This window comes from Eubalaena glacialis, chromosome 5, assembly GCF_028564815.1.
Source record: "Eubalaena glacialis isolate mEubGla1 chromosome 5, mEubGla1.1.hap2.+ XY, whole genome shotgun sequence".
Taxonomy (NCBI): Eukaryota; Metazoa; Chordata; class Mammalia; order Artiodactyla; family Balaenidae; genus Eubalaena; species Eubalaena glacialis.
Window position 1 is genome coordinate 53,007,482 of NC_083720.1, and position 14,538 is coordinate 53,022,019.

Genomic DNA, 14,538 nt, shown 5'->3' on the forward strand with positions numbered 1-14,538 from the left:
GGACCGTATCACTCACCAGCAACAGGTGGCATCGGGTCATTAGTTATCTTTTTATGTACATGTCCTGTCTCTTCATCCATATAGCAGGATCCTGGAGAACAAGGGTCACGTCTTATTCATCTTTGTGTCCCCCAAAGCACTTTGCCTGATGTTTGGGGCATAGCAGACAGTCCCTAAATCTGCTGACAGATCAAACATCTGGTTTATATGCTTCTGGAACTACGGAAGTAAATAGCTTGACTCAACTACAAAACTACAAAGAAAGAGGAAACCTGTGTCCTCTACACCATTTCTGAAAGATCGTAGATCTTTTCTGGACTAACTAATGATGCTGGGGTCAAGATGTGCTGGGGTCTTTTTTCCTCTGCAGCCCCCAGCCACTGGTATCATTCTTTTTAATAAAGGACTGAATGAAGGCCCAAGGAATCTTAGTCTCAGCTGCCCAGTACCCTTGGGTGGGTCATATGCCGGCACAGCCCACCTGGAAGCATGGAGGATGGCAATCTCAGGAAGAGGAAGCAGATGTCTGTCCTCAGTGGCTCCCACCTGAGGCCACAAGGCAGAGCCCCAAGGTCCCATCAGTGGGACTGGCTGCTGGCTCCCCGCCCTGTGCTGATCTCTACTCCCCATCCTCATTCGTAACCCTGACATCCAGCAAAGGGAAGAACGAGAGAGGAGGGCATGGAAAATCAAGAGTCAGATGTAGCTTGGATGTTGAAACCGTCCTCCCAGGTGGTTCATAAGCCCCTGTGGCTCCGATTTCAGAATCCCCTGCGGGCCATCCTGGGCCAGGCGATTTGCACCTTTGTCTCTAATCCCCTCAAACCGCCCTTTAGGCCAAGTGACTTGTCCAAATCCGCGCAGCCAAGCCAGGATTCCCTCACCTGTAAAAAATACAAGGATTAAATCAACGAGCCATAGAGAGCATCCACCTCCTGGTATAGTCACAAAAATCAAATCAATGGGGGAAGAACGAAAAAACGTGGTTGGTAAAGGAGGGAGTGGTAAACGAGGTCAGAAGATGGGTAGGTGGAGCGGCTGAGAGAAAAACCAGGCTGGGGGGTCGGGGGCAGAACAGGGAATCAATTAAAGCTCAAGTCTCTAGCCGCGGCTCGCGCTCGCCCCGCGCTACGCGCTGCCAGGGAGCGCCCGGGAGGCGGTGCGCCGGGTCCCTGGCCCCGCCCCACCCTGCCCTAGCTCCACCCAGTCCTGGGCCCCGCCTTTGGTCCCACCCCTGCCCCAACCCCACCCCGCCCCCGGCCCCGGCCCGCCTCCTAGCCCCGCCCCCAAGGCCCGGAAGCGAAAGCAACTCCTCCTCTTCCGAGCGGGGTCACGATACCGCCGGCGGGATCTGTGTTTCCGAGAGTGAGGGCTGCTCGGCGGGTCACGGCGGCCACCGGCTGGAGCCATGACCCCGAACCTGCGCACCGCGCTCATTTTCGGCGGCTTCATCTCCCTGATTGGCGCCGCCTTCTACCCCATCTACTTCCGGCCCCTAATGCGGCTGGAGGAATACCGTGAGTGACCTCTGACCCCACGCGGTGGCCGGGGCCCAGTAACCGAGAGTGACCTCTGACCCAACGCGGTGCCCTGGGCCTAGTAACTGAGAGTGACCTCTGACCCCACGCGGTGGCCTGGCCTCAGTAACTCCCCTCCCTTCCCCACGTGGGGCTATGGTCAGAGCTTGGTTTGCCAGTCAGGAAGACCCGGGTTCGAATCTCGTTGTGTGCAGCTTTGTGACAGTGGACAAGTGACTCAACCTCTCAGAATCTCAGCAACCCCTTTAGTAGTTATCTATTTGTATAATAAAATCATCTAGCCTCCGGTGAGACTCAAAGGTGGTAATGAAAGCAATCTGCACATAGTAGGTCGACACTAAATAGTAGCTCATACTCATGGTTATATTCACTGAAGTCTTTTTATGTATCTCATTAGGCACACATTGGACCATTTAATTTACACACCCTCACTTTGAGGTAGGTATTATTATCTGTTTTACAGATGGGGAAACTGAGGCTCAGCGAGGTTGTTCAACATGCCCCAGGATACACAGCTAGTAAGTGGCAAGACAAGTATTCCTACTCCCGCCTCTGTTTCCAGACCTTCCAGACACTGAAGCTGGGAATGATAATGTTGAGGGGAGGGAGATGGACCCTAATTATCCTGAGCTTGAAGGTGTTTTTATTGCACTTCATTTCCACTCCCAAAGATGTCTCTGAGTGGATATGTTTCAAACCTAAACTGTTAACCTGGGTTTTTGAGTTTCTCCTCTCCTTTCTCCTCAAATATTTTTTCAGATTCTGCTGTCTTCCTTCATTTTAAGCTGGTTGCTCACATGACAATGGTCAATATCCTGGGAGTAATTTTCTTCCTTAATCATTCAAGTCCTATCATTCTAAAAGCCAAGCTCTCCTTCCTTGAGACCTATACCTCAGCAAGGATTAGCACTTTGATACGTCTGAAACCATCTGTCAGAGAGAAAATATTAGGCATTAGGGGCTCATTTTGTTCTCCAGGAAACCTGAATCGTCTTGAAGATGGAAGAGGGCCAACTGTGCCCCTTGACAATATTAGCGAAGGCTGAAAGCTTGGCGGTTTGAAGGCGAAAGCTCCATGTAAATACTCTGCCCATTACAAATGCTACAACATTTGGTTTCTGAGTTAGAGCGTTTTAAGTACACAGATTTCCTTGTGGCTTCTTTTCATCAGCCAAGGTTGAAATGACCTCTGCATTCTGCCTTCCAGCCTGTCTCCATGCACCATGCGTGAGGGTGAACATGGGGCTGTGTGAAGCCCTGCGTAATCTATCTGCATTATCCCTCCTTACTGCATCCTTGCCCCACACTGTTTTATGACAGCCTCTAGAGTTGAACTTGGGACAAGGGGGTCTGCTTTGGATCCCACTAGAAAAGTTTCAGTCACGAAGACTAGAGCAGTGGTTTTCAACTGGGGATGATTTTTGTCCCCCCTAGGGACAATTGGTTCTATCTGGAGACATTTTTGCTTGTCACAAGATGGGCGGCATGGGGTGGGGTAGTGTGAGTGTGCTACTGGCATCTAGTGCATAGAGGCCAGGGGTGCTGCTAAACTTTGTGCAATGCACGGGACAGCCACCCCTAACAAAGAGTTATCCAGCCCAAAATGCGAGTGGTGCCAAGGCTGAGAAACCTTCCTCTGGGTCAGATGATCAGGGTGTGGGTTTGTGCTGTGTCTCCCAACAACAGTCTTATAGGGGTAGTCCGGAGTCTATGGTTGTCTGAGTCTCCTTGAGACAGACAGATTAGGCCTTTTAAGTGAACATTTAGTGTGTGTGGCTACAATATCTGCATTTTTAACTGTAAGGCAGTCAACACCTGCCCACTTTTCTGGTTCAGTTTTAATTAATTTGGACACTCTTACCTGAGAGTCATAACTGATTCCTTAAACAGGTAATGATACTAAATAGCTAATATTTACTGAAAGCTTATTATATGTCTGACATTCTTCTAAGCACTTCTTATATATCAATCCATTTGGTGCTCATAACAACCCTTCATTGAAGCTGCTGTGTGATCATCATACCCATTTTATATGTGGACAGACTGAGGTATCGAACAGTTAACTTGTACAAGGACCCACAACCGATGAGTCCCAGATCTGAGATTTGCACCAGTGCCCTTAATCGTTACATCAGGGCACCATACTGCCTTTCTAAGAGGGTGAGAGAAGTAAGTCAGATGAGAGTCTAAATCCCTTACTAGAGGAGGACCTTAAGGTGCGTTACTTAACCTCTCTGAGCCTGGCCTGTTTCCTCATCTGTAAACAGTGGAATTTGCAGGACTGAATTTACATGTTTTGGGGTGAATTAAATGAGATAACAGGTGTGGAAACACATAGTATATTTTTACACTAGGCATCCCATAAAAACATTTCAAAAATAAGGAACCACAAGGGCAGGGAAGTGAGACAAGGAGATTTAAGCAGGTGGACCGACCCAGGTGAGGCATTCGTGACCGGGTCATGGGGACCCGCTGTGAGGACGGAGCTTCAGTTCATCTCAGCGCATTCAGCTAGCATTTAGTTAGCTTCCTTTTCATTTTTTTAAACCTGGATTTTAGCAATTACTGTGTGTCAGGCACTGTGTTAGGTGTGGGATGTATGTGACCGGACAAGACGGTTAGAACTCTTCTCTCATGTCACTGTCCTCACCCGTGTCTAGTCCCCCACCCACTCCCTGCACTCTGAGCCGTTCTCCCTGCTCCACTGGTCCCCAGGACCACCCATTCTTTACCCAGCAGCCACTGTGGTCTTTCTGGTTAGTGTGTTTTTGCTGATCTACCTTCTTTGCATTTGTGGTCAAAGAATTCAGACTATATGATTTTGATTTTTTGATAGGTCAAGATTTGCTTTGTGACTTGGTACAAGTCAGTTTTTGCAAATGTTCACTGTGTGCTGGGAATGATGTATATTCTCTTGTTTGGGAGTACAGAGTTCTGTATATGATGGTTCCAGATCATTCTTAATTCTGTTACTTAGATATCTTGAGGCCATATTATTCTGTGCGCACAATCTAGAATATTCTGGGGGGGGGTTCAATTATTATTATATGAGTCCCCTTTACCCCTAATATTTCTCCCGAACTCTGTTTTATCTGATATTATCATAGTTACCAGCTTTCTTTTGGTTAGTGTTTTCCTGGTGTGTGTGTGTGTGTGTGTGTGTGTGTGTATATCTCTATGTATATATATATAGATATGGATATAGATATCCTCTTATATTTAGCCTTTATTTGTCCTTAAGTCTTATAACCAGCCTAAACTGGGATTTTTTAAAAATCCAATCTGATAATCTTTTTTAACTGTTGGATTGAGATCATTTTCACTTATGTTTACTGATATATTTACATTTATTTTTCCTATCTTATGTTTTCTATTTATTCTTCTGTTTCTCTACTTCCCTTTTTTCTCCTTTTCTGCCTTCAAGGCTTCTTTATTTAATTCTCTTCCCCTCTACTCGTTTGAAAGTTTTACATTCTCTTTTTCTTTTGTGGTGACAGTTTAAAGTTAGTCAATATCTTTACCTCCTATGAAATATACAAAGACCTTAGAATGCCTTAGCTCCTGTCCCAGATGCCCCACCCGCCCTGCCTTGTGTTTATTACTCCCCAGATCACTTAGTACCATCAGAGTTTTGTACAGTCACTGATTGTTTCTGTTTACCCTCATTCTTTACTCACTGATCCTTCTTTCATCTCACACCTTTCTAGTTTGTTTTCTTCATTCTGAAATACATCTTTGTGTTTCTTTGGTGAGAATTTGTAACTGGGAATATCCATTCTTGTGTGTCAGAGAGTGTATAGAACTGCAGGTCTTCCATTGTGGCTGTCGAAAAGTCTATTGTGCTGTTTCCTCTTTGAATTCGATCCTCTCACTCGCTTAGTCAAAATACTTCAGTAACCCTCTGCTGTCCTCAGAATCCAGCCGGTGGAAAATCATTGAAGAATTTTAATCCGGAGTGCAAGGTGATCAGATTCACTCTTTCCAGGAATCTCTGACTGTGTGTGACGGAGGGGCTGGGAGGGTCAAAGTTGGAGGTAAGAAGGCCAGGTACGGGAAGGCTGTGCTTCCTGTGACCTCAGGGAGAGGTGACTGTAGCCGTAACCAGAGTGGTGGTGGTTATGGGACTGGGGAGAAGGACTGAATTCCGGAGCCAGATTTAAGAAATAAATCCTCTACAGGGATTTGTGACTGATTAGCTCGGGGGTGAGGAAGGCAGAGGAAAGAGATTGACACCCAGCTTTCTGGGTCCAGCAGCTGAGGAGATATGGTACTAGGCATTATGAAATACAGGAAGTCTGTTTGGAGGACGAGAGGACATGCTAGTTCGGTTTGGGATGTATTGAGTTTCAGGCACCTGGATGTGCTCTTGGAGATTTCCTATAGGCGATGGGAGCCGAGCCACAGGGTCTGAGCTGGAGCTAGAGATGGCACGTCATTGGCATCGGATGGGAAGCAGAGTCATTGCAGTAGGTGGGGCTCCCAGGCAGTATTCAGAGATTGAAAAAGACAAGCTGGTCCAGGGCAGAATGCAGGTGAACACTAGCATTTGAAGGTCTGAAGAGCAAGTGGTCAGAGGAGGAAGGGCCCTCAAAGGAGTGGCCAGAGCGAGAGGATTAAAACCAGAAGAGGCTGCAGTCACAAGCCCCAAGAAGATAGCTCTTCATGAAAAGGGTGTGGTCAGCAGGGCTAGGCTGCTTGAAGACGGTAAGAAAGATAAAAAAGTGAAAATATCCATTGGATTTAGCAAAAAGAAGGTAAAGCTCATTGGTTGTTTTGTTAGAAGTGCTTTCAATGGTTTGATGGCAGAAAGCAGATGGCAGTGGATTGAAGAGTAAATAGTACATTAGGTTGACTGTTTAAAGATGTTGAGCTGTATGGAGAGGAGAATGACGAATTATTTTGCAGCTGGTCAAGGGGGCTGTTGTGTTTTCGTTTTGGCTGGGAGCAGTGGGAGAGCCAAGAGAGCCCCTGGACAAAGAAGACTGCTGGAGAGAGAAGACAATCCATAGAGTAGGAAGTGGCATGGGATCTTGAGATAAGATCGAGGAGGGAGACTTGGACCAAAGGCAGGACACCTCTTCCAGCAACTGAGGAGGAAGGGCAGGTGTGGATACCGCTAGATGTAGGTGTGATGTTGGGAGGTTGTAGATGCTTCCTGTTTGTTGTGGCTTCTGTTCTCTTTGTGACGCAGGAGGTCAGGTGACTATGCGTGAGAGGCACAAGCCCCAGCCAGACTCTCCCTCCTTGAAACACTCTCTTCCTTGAGCTTCGTGACTGCCCCTCCCCCAGTACTCCTGGCTTTGCTCTTTTGCTCCTGCCTTTCATCCACTCCTTAGCCTCTCTTGTTGGCTGTTTCTCTTCTGAGCATCCTTCATACATTTATGGTCCCCAGAATTCTGGGCAGACCGAGGAGAAGCCCACAGTCCTTGGAAGGGCCGGGCAGACACCCAGTCCTTGAGAAGGGGAGCCAGAGGCTAGCAAGGAGCCCAGGCCATGTAGGGCCCAAGTGTCGAGACACTGCTGACCCTTCATCTAGGCCAGCCTGACTGATGCTGGCCGGCCTGGGTATGGGGACAAGTAGGCTCTAGGGCCCCTGCTGGAATAAGCCTCAAGGCAGTAGAAAAGAGGCACAAGGCTGCTTGGGTAAAATAAAGCCAAGGAGATCTTCTATGATTTAAAAGCAGACAGGCCATTATCACAAGACTGCTGTATTGAATTTCATTTTGACATTCAGTGTGATCTCTAGCTCTTTCACTAACTCAGCCAGACTTTACGAAGTACTAGGGGGAATACAAGGTCAGTTCCACACGTGATACCTGAGTACTGAAATGAGCACTGGGGAGATGGCAGTTGGCATTGGCAGTTGTCAGTCCCACACCAGAAGTATGGGGACAGTTCTGCTGTGCTTCTGGAGGGAATCCAGACGTTGCTTATTAGCTTTCAGCCGATCGGCACAGCATGGTTCGTGGGAAGAGCCCACATTCAGGGAAGCATACTTGAAGCTATACATATAGCACACATTCAGGCGCTGTAACTTGAAGCCTGGTCTGCCTTTTGTCTCTGCATCCTAGAACCAGACAGTGATCCTGAATGTGGCTTTAAAAAATAACAGCATTTCAGGGCAACCTGTGAAATGAGACAGAATAAGATCATTTTCTGTGATCCTGTTCATTTTTAACTTTAGTTAGATGTGCAGAAGCATAAAACCATAGGGTTTTGCCAGAAATCTTGTGTTCATTCAGTCCCCTCATTTAGGTGACTTGTCCAAGGTCAGTTAGCACATTTATTGCTGGATAGACACTAGACCCTAACTCCCCAGCCTTGTCTGCTGCTTAATGATGCCCTGTTTCACCTGCTTTTAGGACAGGGGAGAGTGTCTGCCAGTAAAGCCAAAGGTTACGTGGGAGAGCTGTGATACCTCACTTCTCCTCCCGTTCCCCTTCCGCCCCCAACCTCAAGTGTGTGGTACAGAGTCAGAGCAGGCCTGCGAGAAATCACTTGATTCAGAAATGCCTCTTACCTTGGAAGGGCATTTTCCTGATTATATGGCAAGTGCTCAGAATATGCTTTTTATTCCTTTCACCTTAGAGTCGAATGAAATGCACAGACTAAAGTCTTATTTTCTAACAGGCCTTACAAAGCTGCCTGGATTCTACCACACACCCTGGTGAGAAACTAAAGTGTTCATGGTATTGGAAGGAGTCCACGCTTCCGATGGCCCTTTGGTCCCCTCAGCCACTGGCTCACACTCACCCCCAATACACACATCTAGTTCTGGATCACCCCGAAGTCAGACTGCAGCAAAGTGGGAGAACTAGAAAAAGTATTATTTTATTTTATTTTTGCTATTTTTAAAAGAGACTTTGAATTAATCATCACGGAATAGTCACAGTGCTGTTGGACTTCCTTGTACTTGTTTTGCAGTTGTGTATTTTTGTTGTTAAAAAAAAAAATCCAAAGCGACAGAGAAGATCTAAGAATAGTACAATAAATCCCTTTATGTCCTTCACCTAGATTTACCAGTTGTTAACATTCTGCCACATTTGCTTTCTCTCGCTTTATATATGTTACACATCTATACATGCATACATACATATGGACACACATATGTTCATATATAATTATATTACATATATAATTATATATTATAATCATTACTACTATTTTGCTGAACCATTTGAGAGTGAGTTGAAGACCTTGTGAGCTTTGGTGCCTAAACACTTCAGCATGTATTTTCTGAGCACAAGGACATTCTCTTACATAATCACAATTATCCAATCCAGGATATTTAATATTGACACAATGTTATTATGTAATATACAGTCCATGTTCAAATGTTGACATTTGTCCAGTTACCTCAGGTTGTGAGTTGCTTTTATTTTAACTGTTCATTGGCAGGAGGAGACGGAGGGGGTTTTCCCGAGGTGGTGGTTTCACTGTATGGGGCCCCGAGGTCAGATTCTGCACCTGCTTTTAGGTTTTTATCTGCTGGTCCTCCCCAAGAGCACCCTCAACTAGTCAGTAACAAGACCACTGAGGGGGCTGGCGTTTGGGCATGCTGTATCAATTTGCTGTGAATGTTAAATAAAGTAGCAAGTCACACAGATTTCACAGTATGGACATTTAATATAAGGATAGGTTTCATGTTCAAAGACTTAAAAATTACGAGGTAGATTCTTTTGCTACCATACAAAAATGAGCCCGTCTGCCTGTATTACTAAGTTTTAAATAATATACCTTGGCCCTTTGAGTAGAGCTAAGGATCCTCAATTAAAACTGCAAATCAGGGCTTCCCTGGTGGCGCAGTGGTTGAGAATCTGCCTGCCAATGCAGGGGACACGGGTTCGAGCCCTGGTCTGGGAAGATCCCACGTGCCACGGAGCAGCTAGGCCCGTGAGCCACAATTACTGAGCCTGCGCGTCTGGAGCCTGTGCTCCGCAACAAGAGAGGCCGCGATAGTGAGAGGCCCGCGCATCGCGATGAAGAGTGGCCCCTGCTTGCCACAACTAGAGAAAGCCCTCGCACAGAAATGAAGACCCAACACAGCCATAAATAAATAAATAAAAACAAATACTTAAAAAAAAAAAAAAACAACTGCAAATCAGCTCCCTGCCTTAGCACCAGGGGGCAGAGTCGGGCTTGCTGAGACACTGGAGAGGGAACTTCTAACGGACATCGCAAAGCTCCAGGCCCCATGCTGCATATTTGCGTTTCAGTCATTTCACTCCTGATAGAAGCATGCTCACTACTAAAAGGTCAGTAATTAGCTTATGCTGATTTGCCCACATAGTTAAACCCCTGACTTCTGTGTTGCCCTTTTTTCCAGAGGTTGAGAGACATTTGCTGTTTCTCTGATGATAGCAAAACAGAAACCTACTGTCAACCTCATCAAGATGTGCTTGCTCAGTCCCGAGGGACCAGTTTGTTTTCCCTTTAGCATATCTCGCATTCACAAATAAAGTGTCTTTGTGTCATATCATGAATTTATATAAGACTGCTTTGGCCTTAGGGTATTTATAAAACATTAATGGATTAAAGAACCAGGGGATGTAGATAGGATGCTAATACCGGTTATCACTTGGTAGGAACTCCTGCAAATCGGTTTAAATTGCCCATCCAAGCCAAAAAAAGAGGTGGTTGCATAAGGACAAGGATTATAAAGAGATTATGGTCTATTTAAAATAAATCCTCGGCCTCTCTCCAACCTCATTAGCAATTAGCAAGGAAGTGTGAAGACAGGGATTCTTTTCTCTTCACTTGGTTCTCCATTTCATTGTAAGAGGTGAGAACACAATTAGGCATTCTTTTGCCACCAGAAGTCAACTTCCTTTGATGCTCGGCAGCCTGCCAACTTCTTTGGCTTTGCAGGACCTGCCTCTTGGAGAATGTGTTCTGTTCACCAGGATGTCTGATTCTCTCAAACCTGGACATCTAGAATGCTTTCTGGCAGTCAAGCATGTGTTAAAAATTCATCTCTTCCTTCTTCCATGATACTGGAGAATAGACCTTTTAGGTGTGAAAAATGATATCTGTTTTTGTTCCTGGCACGATCGATGACAGTGTAGTCTTTTACTAGTTGGCATTTTCTAAGAGCATGTTTGAGACACATCCATACTTGGAGACTTACATGGTGACAGCATGGTAGGGCTCAGTCCTACAGGAATTTAACTTCTTAGGAAATGAGATCGCTTTTTGTGTTATTTTAGAAAGTCTGACACCTCAGAGGTCCCATTGTCACCCACTCTTTTGGCATCTCTTGGTCCATAGGGTCTTGGTTGTTGTTTACCTGCTACTTTTCAGAGAGGCCCAGTGGAGCCATCAGACCATTCTGTATAAGCAGCTTCCTTGTGCTGTGTCTTCTCTGTCTTGCTTAGAATTGGATGTCAAGATTCAGATAATCCCTGTTGCCCGGTGTTTTATTTGCCAAAGCAAAACTTAGCATTGATAAAACTCTCAGACAGGTCACTTAGGATTGACTTTCCGTCACATCACCGGAGAAGCAAGTTCAGTGAATATTTGATTTGGAAAAGCCCTGTTTCCTATACCTTTATGCTTGTGTATCTTTATGAGAATAAAGAAAACTGCCTAATATTAAATAAGAGCTAAACGTGGATTTAAAGAAACACTGTCAGCCTGATTAAAACAAAGGCTTGGGGGGCTTCCCTGGTGGCGTAGTGGTTGAGAATCTGCCTGCCAGTGCAGGGGACACGGGTTCGGGCCCTGATCTGGGAAGATCCCATGTGCCGCGGAGCAACTAAGCCCGTGAGCCACAACTACTGAGCCTGCGCGTCTGGAGCTTGTGCTCCGCAACAAGAGAGGCCGCGACAGTGAGAGGCCCGCGCACCGCGATGAGGAGTGGCCCCCGCTCGCCGCAACTAGAGAAAGCCCTCGCACAGAAACGAAGACCCAACACAGCCATAAATAAATAAATAAATAAATAAATAAATAAATAAAATTTTTTAAAAAACAAAGTCTTGATTAAAACACTTAATTACTATAATATAGTAGTAAACATCCTTTGGCTGCAAGTCTTTCTGCTGAAAAGCCACCATTTGTTTTTCAAGATACTTAAAATAATAAGTCTTTGTTTTCACAGGCCTTAGGTTTATTCGACAACACTTAGAAAGATGTGTCAGAGGGCTTGAAGCCCACAGACATAAAATGCCCAGTTTCTCTTGGCCTTCGCCTGTGGGACATCTCCAAAGAGACTGGCTAAGCTGCTGTTGCTAAAACGCGCTTACTAATTGGCGTAGCACCTGCAGTCAATTAGGGAAGCTTCAATTATCCAAACCAAAGCCACCCACTCAAAGATTAATTTTCTGCTCTATTTCCTATCAAAAACATAGCATATTTAGCTCTGGGTCTAGGCCCTCAGTGGAGCACATTTTAGACACCTAAACTGCATCGTTTTCTCGTGAATTGTACTTGTTCCTGCAGTTCAGCAGCCTTGCCCTCCTCATATCACACCCACCACCACCACCAGTTCTTTCAAAATTGTTCTTTTTCTGTTGTTTTTGTTGCCTTTCCAAACTGCTGAGATCACCCAGAAAAGATGTTCATTAGGAGCTTTTCTTCTGAAGTACGGCTTTCTTTCTTTCTTTCTTTCACTGAAAATATCCAGTCTTTTTGTTTGTTAGGATCTAACTTCTGTAACCTAAAAGCTTTGGGCAATGGCAGCTCTGAATTTAATAGCACTCAGATATATTGTTTCCTAATTGTCCTGTGTCATTGTTCCACGTAGATACAAAGATTTCCACTGCCCTGCCCCCGCAGTCCCCTCTCTAATGAGTAATTTTTCTGTTGTGTTTCTCAGAGAAGGAACAAGCCGTAAATCGAGCTGGTATTGTCCAAGAAGACGTGCAGCCACCAGGTGAATGTAAAAATCAAAACAAAGTTTCACGTGTACTAGTGTGTTGTCGTTGGGAGTGGTGCTTTGCAGCGGGAGAAATCTTTGCTTCGAGGCTAGATTGTAATTGTGCTGTTATTTCCCAGCAGTTGCCATTTTAGAGGTTGCCACCCCAAGACTTCCTCTTAATATGTCACTCCAGAAGAGTTTTTGCAAGTTTGCACGTTTCTCTTCTGCATTTGATAAGTGGGCATAAATGTGTAACAAGTGCGCAATTAGCTATGAAGCATAAGTAGATGTTTTGCAGACATATTTACCAAGCACCTATTTAAACACCACCCTCATGGGAAAATACTGTTTACTTATGAGCGATTTTAATCGATGCGGGATTCTGCTTTATACAGAAGCTCAAAAGTTCCCTGTATGGCTGAATGGTTAGTTACTTTGAGATGATCCAAGTTGGCTGAGAGTGAGAGGTTTCTAGCTTATTAGCCAAAACTCTTGTAATCTGTGGCAACGGTCTTTTTTTTATTCATTTATTTTTTAACTAGGCCAGATACATACCTCCCTGCTGTGGGGCAATTTCTGAGCCATTTAAAAGTCTCTTGTCAGCTGCCGTGGCTTCCCAGCCGTCCTGTTCTGAGGTTCCGGCAGCTTGCCCGCACTAACTCCAACTACATGGAAATTGCACACCTTCATTCTGATGTCATCTTATTTGTTTGGGGTTGAGGGAAGTGGTAGGAAATTTAAAAACGAATCCTGTTTTTATTCGTGTTTCTTTCTATAGGGTTAAAAGTGTGGTCAGATCCATTTGGCAGGAAATGAAAAGGCTATCACCACCTCTGAATATGAAAGTAGACAGAGTCTTCATGCTTTCAGTTCTGCAGCAAGTACAATAAATCACCTGGCTAAAGAACGATGGCTGGAGAAGAAAACTCTAGAAGGCTGTAAAGAAGAGTACTGTGCACCAGGATTAATTCCCTTCTTAAGTATCAAAAGAACCCTGAAACAAATCGCACCATTACGAAGGTTTTCATGATTTGGTTTCCTTTCTAAAAATGAAGCTTTCTCACCCAGCTGCATTTGGAGGTGATCTACTTATTATTCAGTCTCTACCTCTTACCCACCTGAGCTGTGATATGAATACAAGCAACCAGTAGACTTGGGAAGATCCTAGTCTGTTTTGCCATCTTCCAAATAAGAAGTTCAGTGAAAAACCACCATATTGAGCAGCCTCATAGGGCTCTTTGAAAATGTTAAAGTTGATAAAACTCTTTGAGGACAAGGTACATTGTACTCTTTAAGAATAAACAGTTCAACTCAACTATCTCATTGGGAGGGTTGCTGCATGTTGAAAAATAAATAACTATGAAGCAAACCAAACTAAATGGGTATGCATGCCTAGTAGAAATCATGTTGAATTAACTGAAGTGAAAATGTGTATATTAAAATGATTTCTTTTTACTTCACAATGGTGTAAGATTTTTTGTAAATCCTTTTTTGTAAGCGCATTAAATGATACCCAGAAGTATTATTTGACTAGATTATATTTGACTAGGTATTTGACTGTTTGGTGTTTGTCAGATTGTATACAAGTAAAAATCTTAAAGGTAAATAGCAAATGTGTTGAGACAAATATTTATTGAATGTGATTCTCTACCAGATACCTCACCAGGTGCTGCAAAGATGAACATGAGAATATGAATTTCTTTCTCTAGTGCTCTGTCTGGCCCCTTACTAGATTATGTGCTTTTGAAAGACACATCTTTTTCATTTTTAGATTTCCCAGAGTGCCTTGCATATTACTGTATGCTGTCTTTTAGATGAGCTGCCTGATGACATAATTTTATTATTGTGAACTGGGAGATGGCTTAACAGACAACTGGCATAATTATGTTAATTACTGTCAAAAAAAAAGATTGATAGTTCCAAAACCAAAGTCATCGTTTTTGGTAGGCATTCCCTAACATTTAATTGACTTACAGTTAACAGCCCGATAAAAGAACTGCCTCATTTGGGGTACATTTGACCACTCTTTTCCATGGAGGGGGCACCAGAAGGTTGTGTGACTTAAGAGTCAAGCCTCTTGTGTGTGCTTAATTGAGATTCCTCTGTGAGTGAGGCCAGTGCCTATACATCTGCTTTGGAAGATAT

General features: G+C 44.5%; 1 protein-coding gene across 1 annotated transcript; it reads left to right on the plus strand.

Annotated features, from left to right (window-relative positions):
• The first annotated feature begins 1,332 nt into the window (after positions 1-1,332).
• On the plus strand, positions 1,333-13,896 carry SMIM20 (small integral membrane protein 20). Its single transcript, XM_061191295.1, has 3 exons — positions 1,333-1,517; positions 12,352-12,408; positions 13,172-13,896. The coding sequence occupies exons 1-3, from the start codon at positions 1,409-1,411 to the stop codon at positions 13,207-13,209; spliced, it is 204 nt and encodes a 67-aa protein (XP_061047278.1). The 5' UTR covers positions 1,333-1,408; the 3' UTR covers positions 13,210-13,896.
• The last annotated feature ends 642 nt before the right edge of the window (positions 13,897-14,538 follow it).

Bases quoted from the DNA above. Each gene is read 5' to 3' on its own strand.
- SMIM20 (XM_061191295.1), top strand. From the start codon at position 1,409: ATGACCCCGAACCTGCGCACCGCGCTCATTTTCGGCGGCTTCATCTCC. The intron at 1,518-12,351 runs GTGAGTGACCTC...TGTGTTTCTCAG, and splicing joins AATGCGGCTGGAGGAATACC to AGAAGGAACAAGCCGTAAAT. The intron at 12,409-13,171 runs GTGAATGTAAAA...TTCTTTCTATAG, and splicing joins AGAAGACGTGCAGCCACCAG to GGTTAAAAGTGTGGTCAGAT.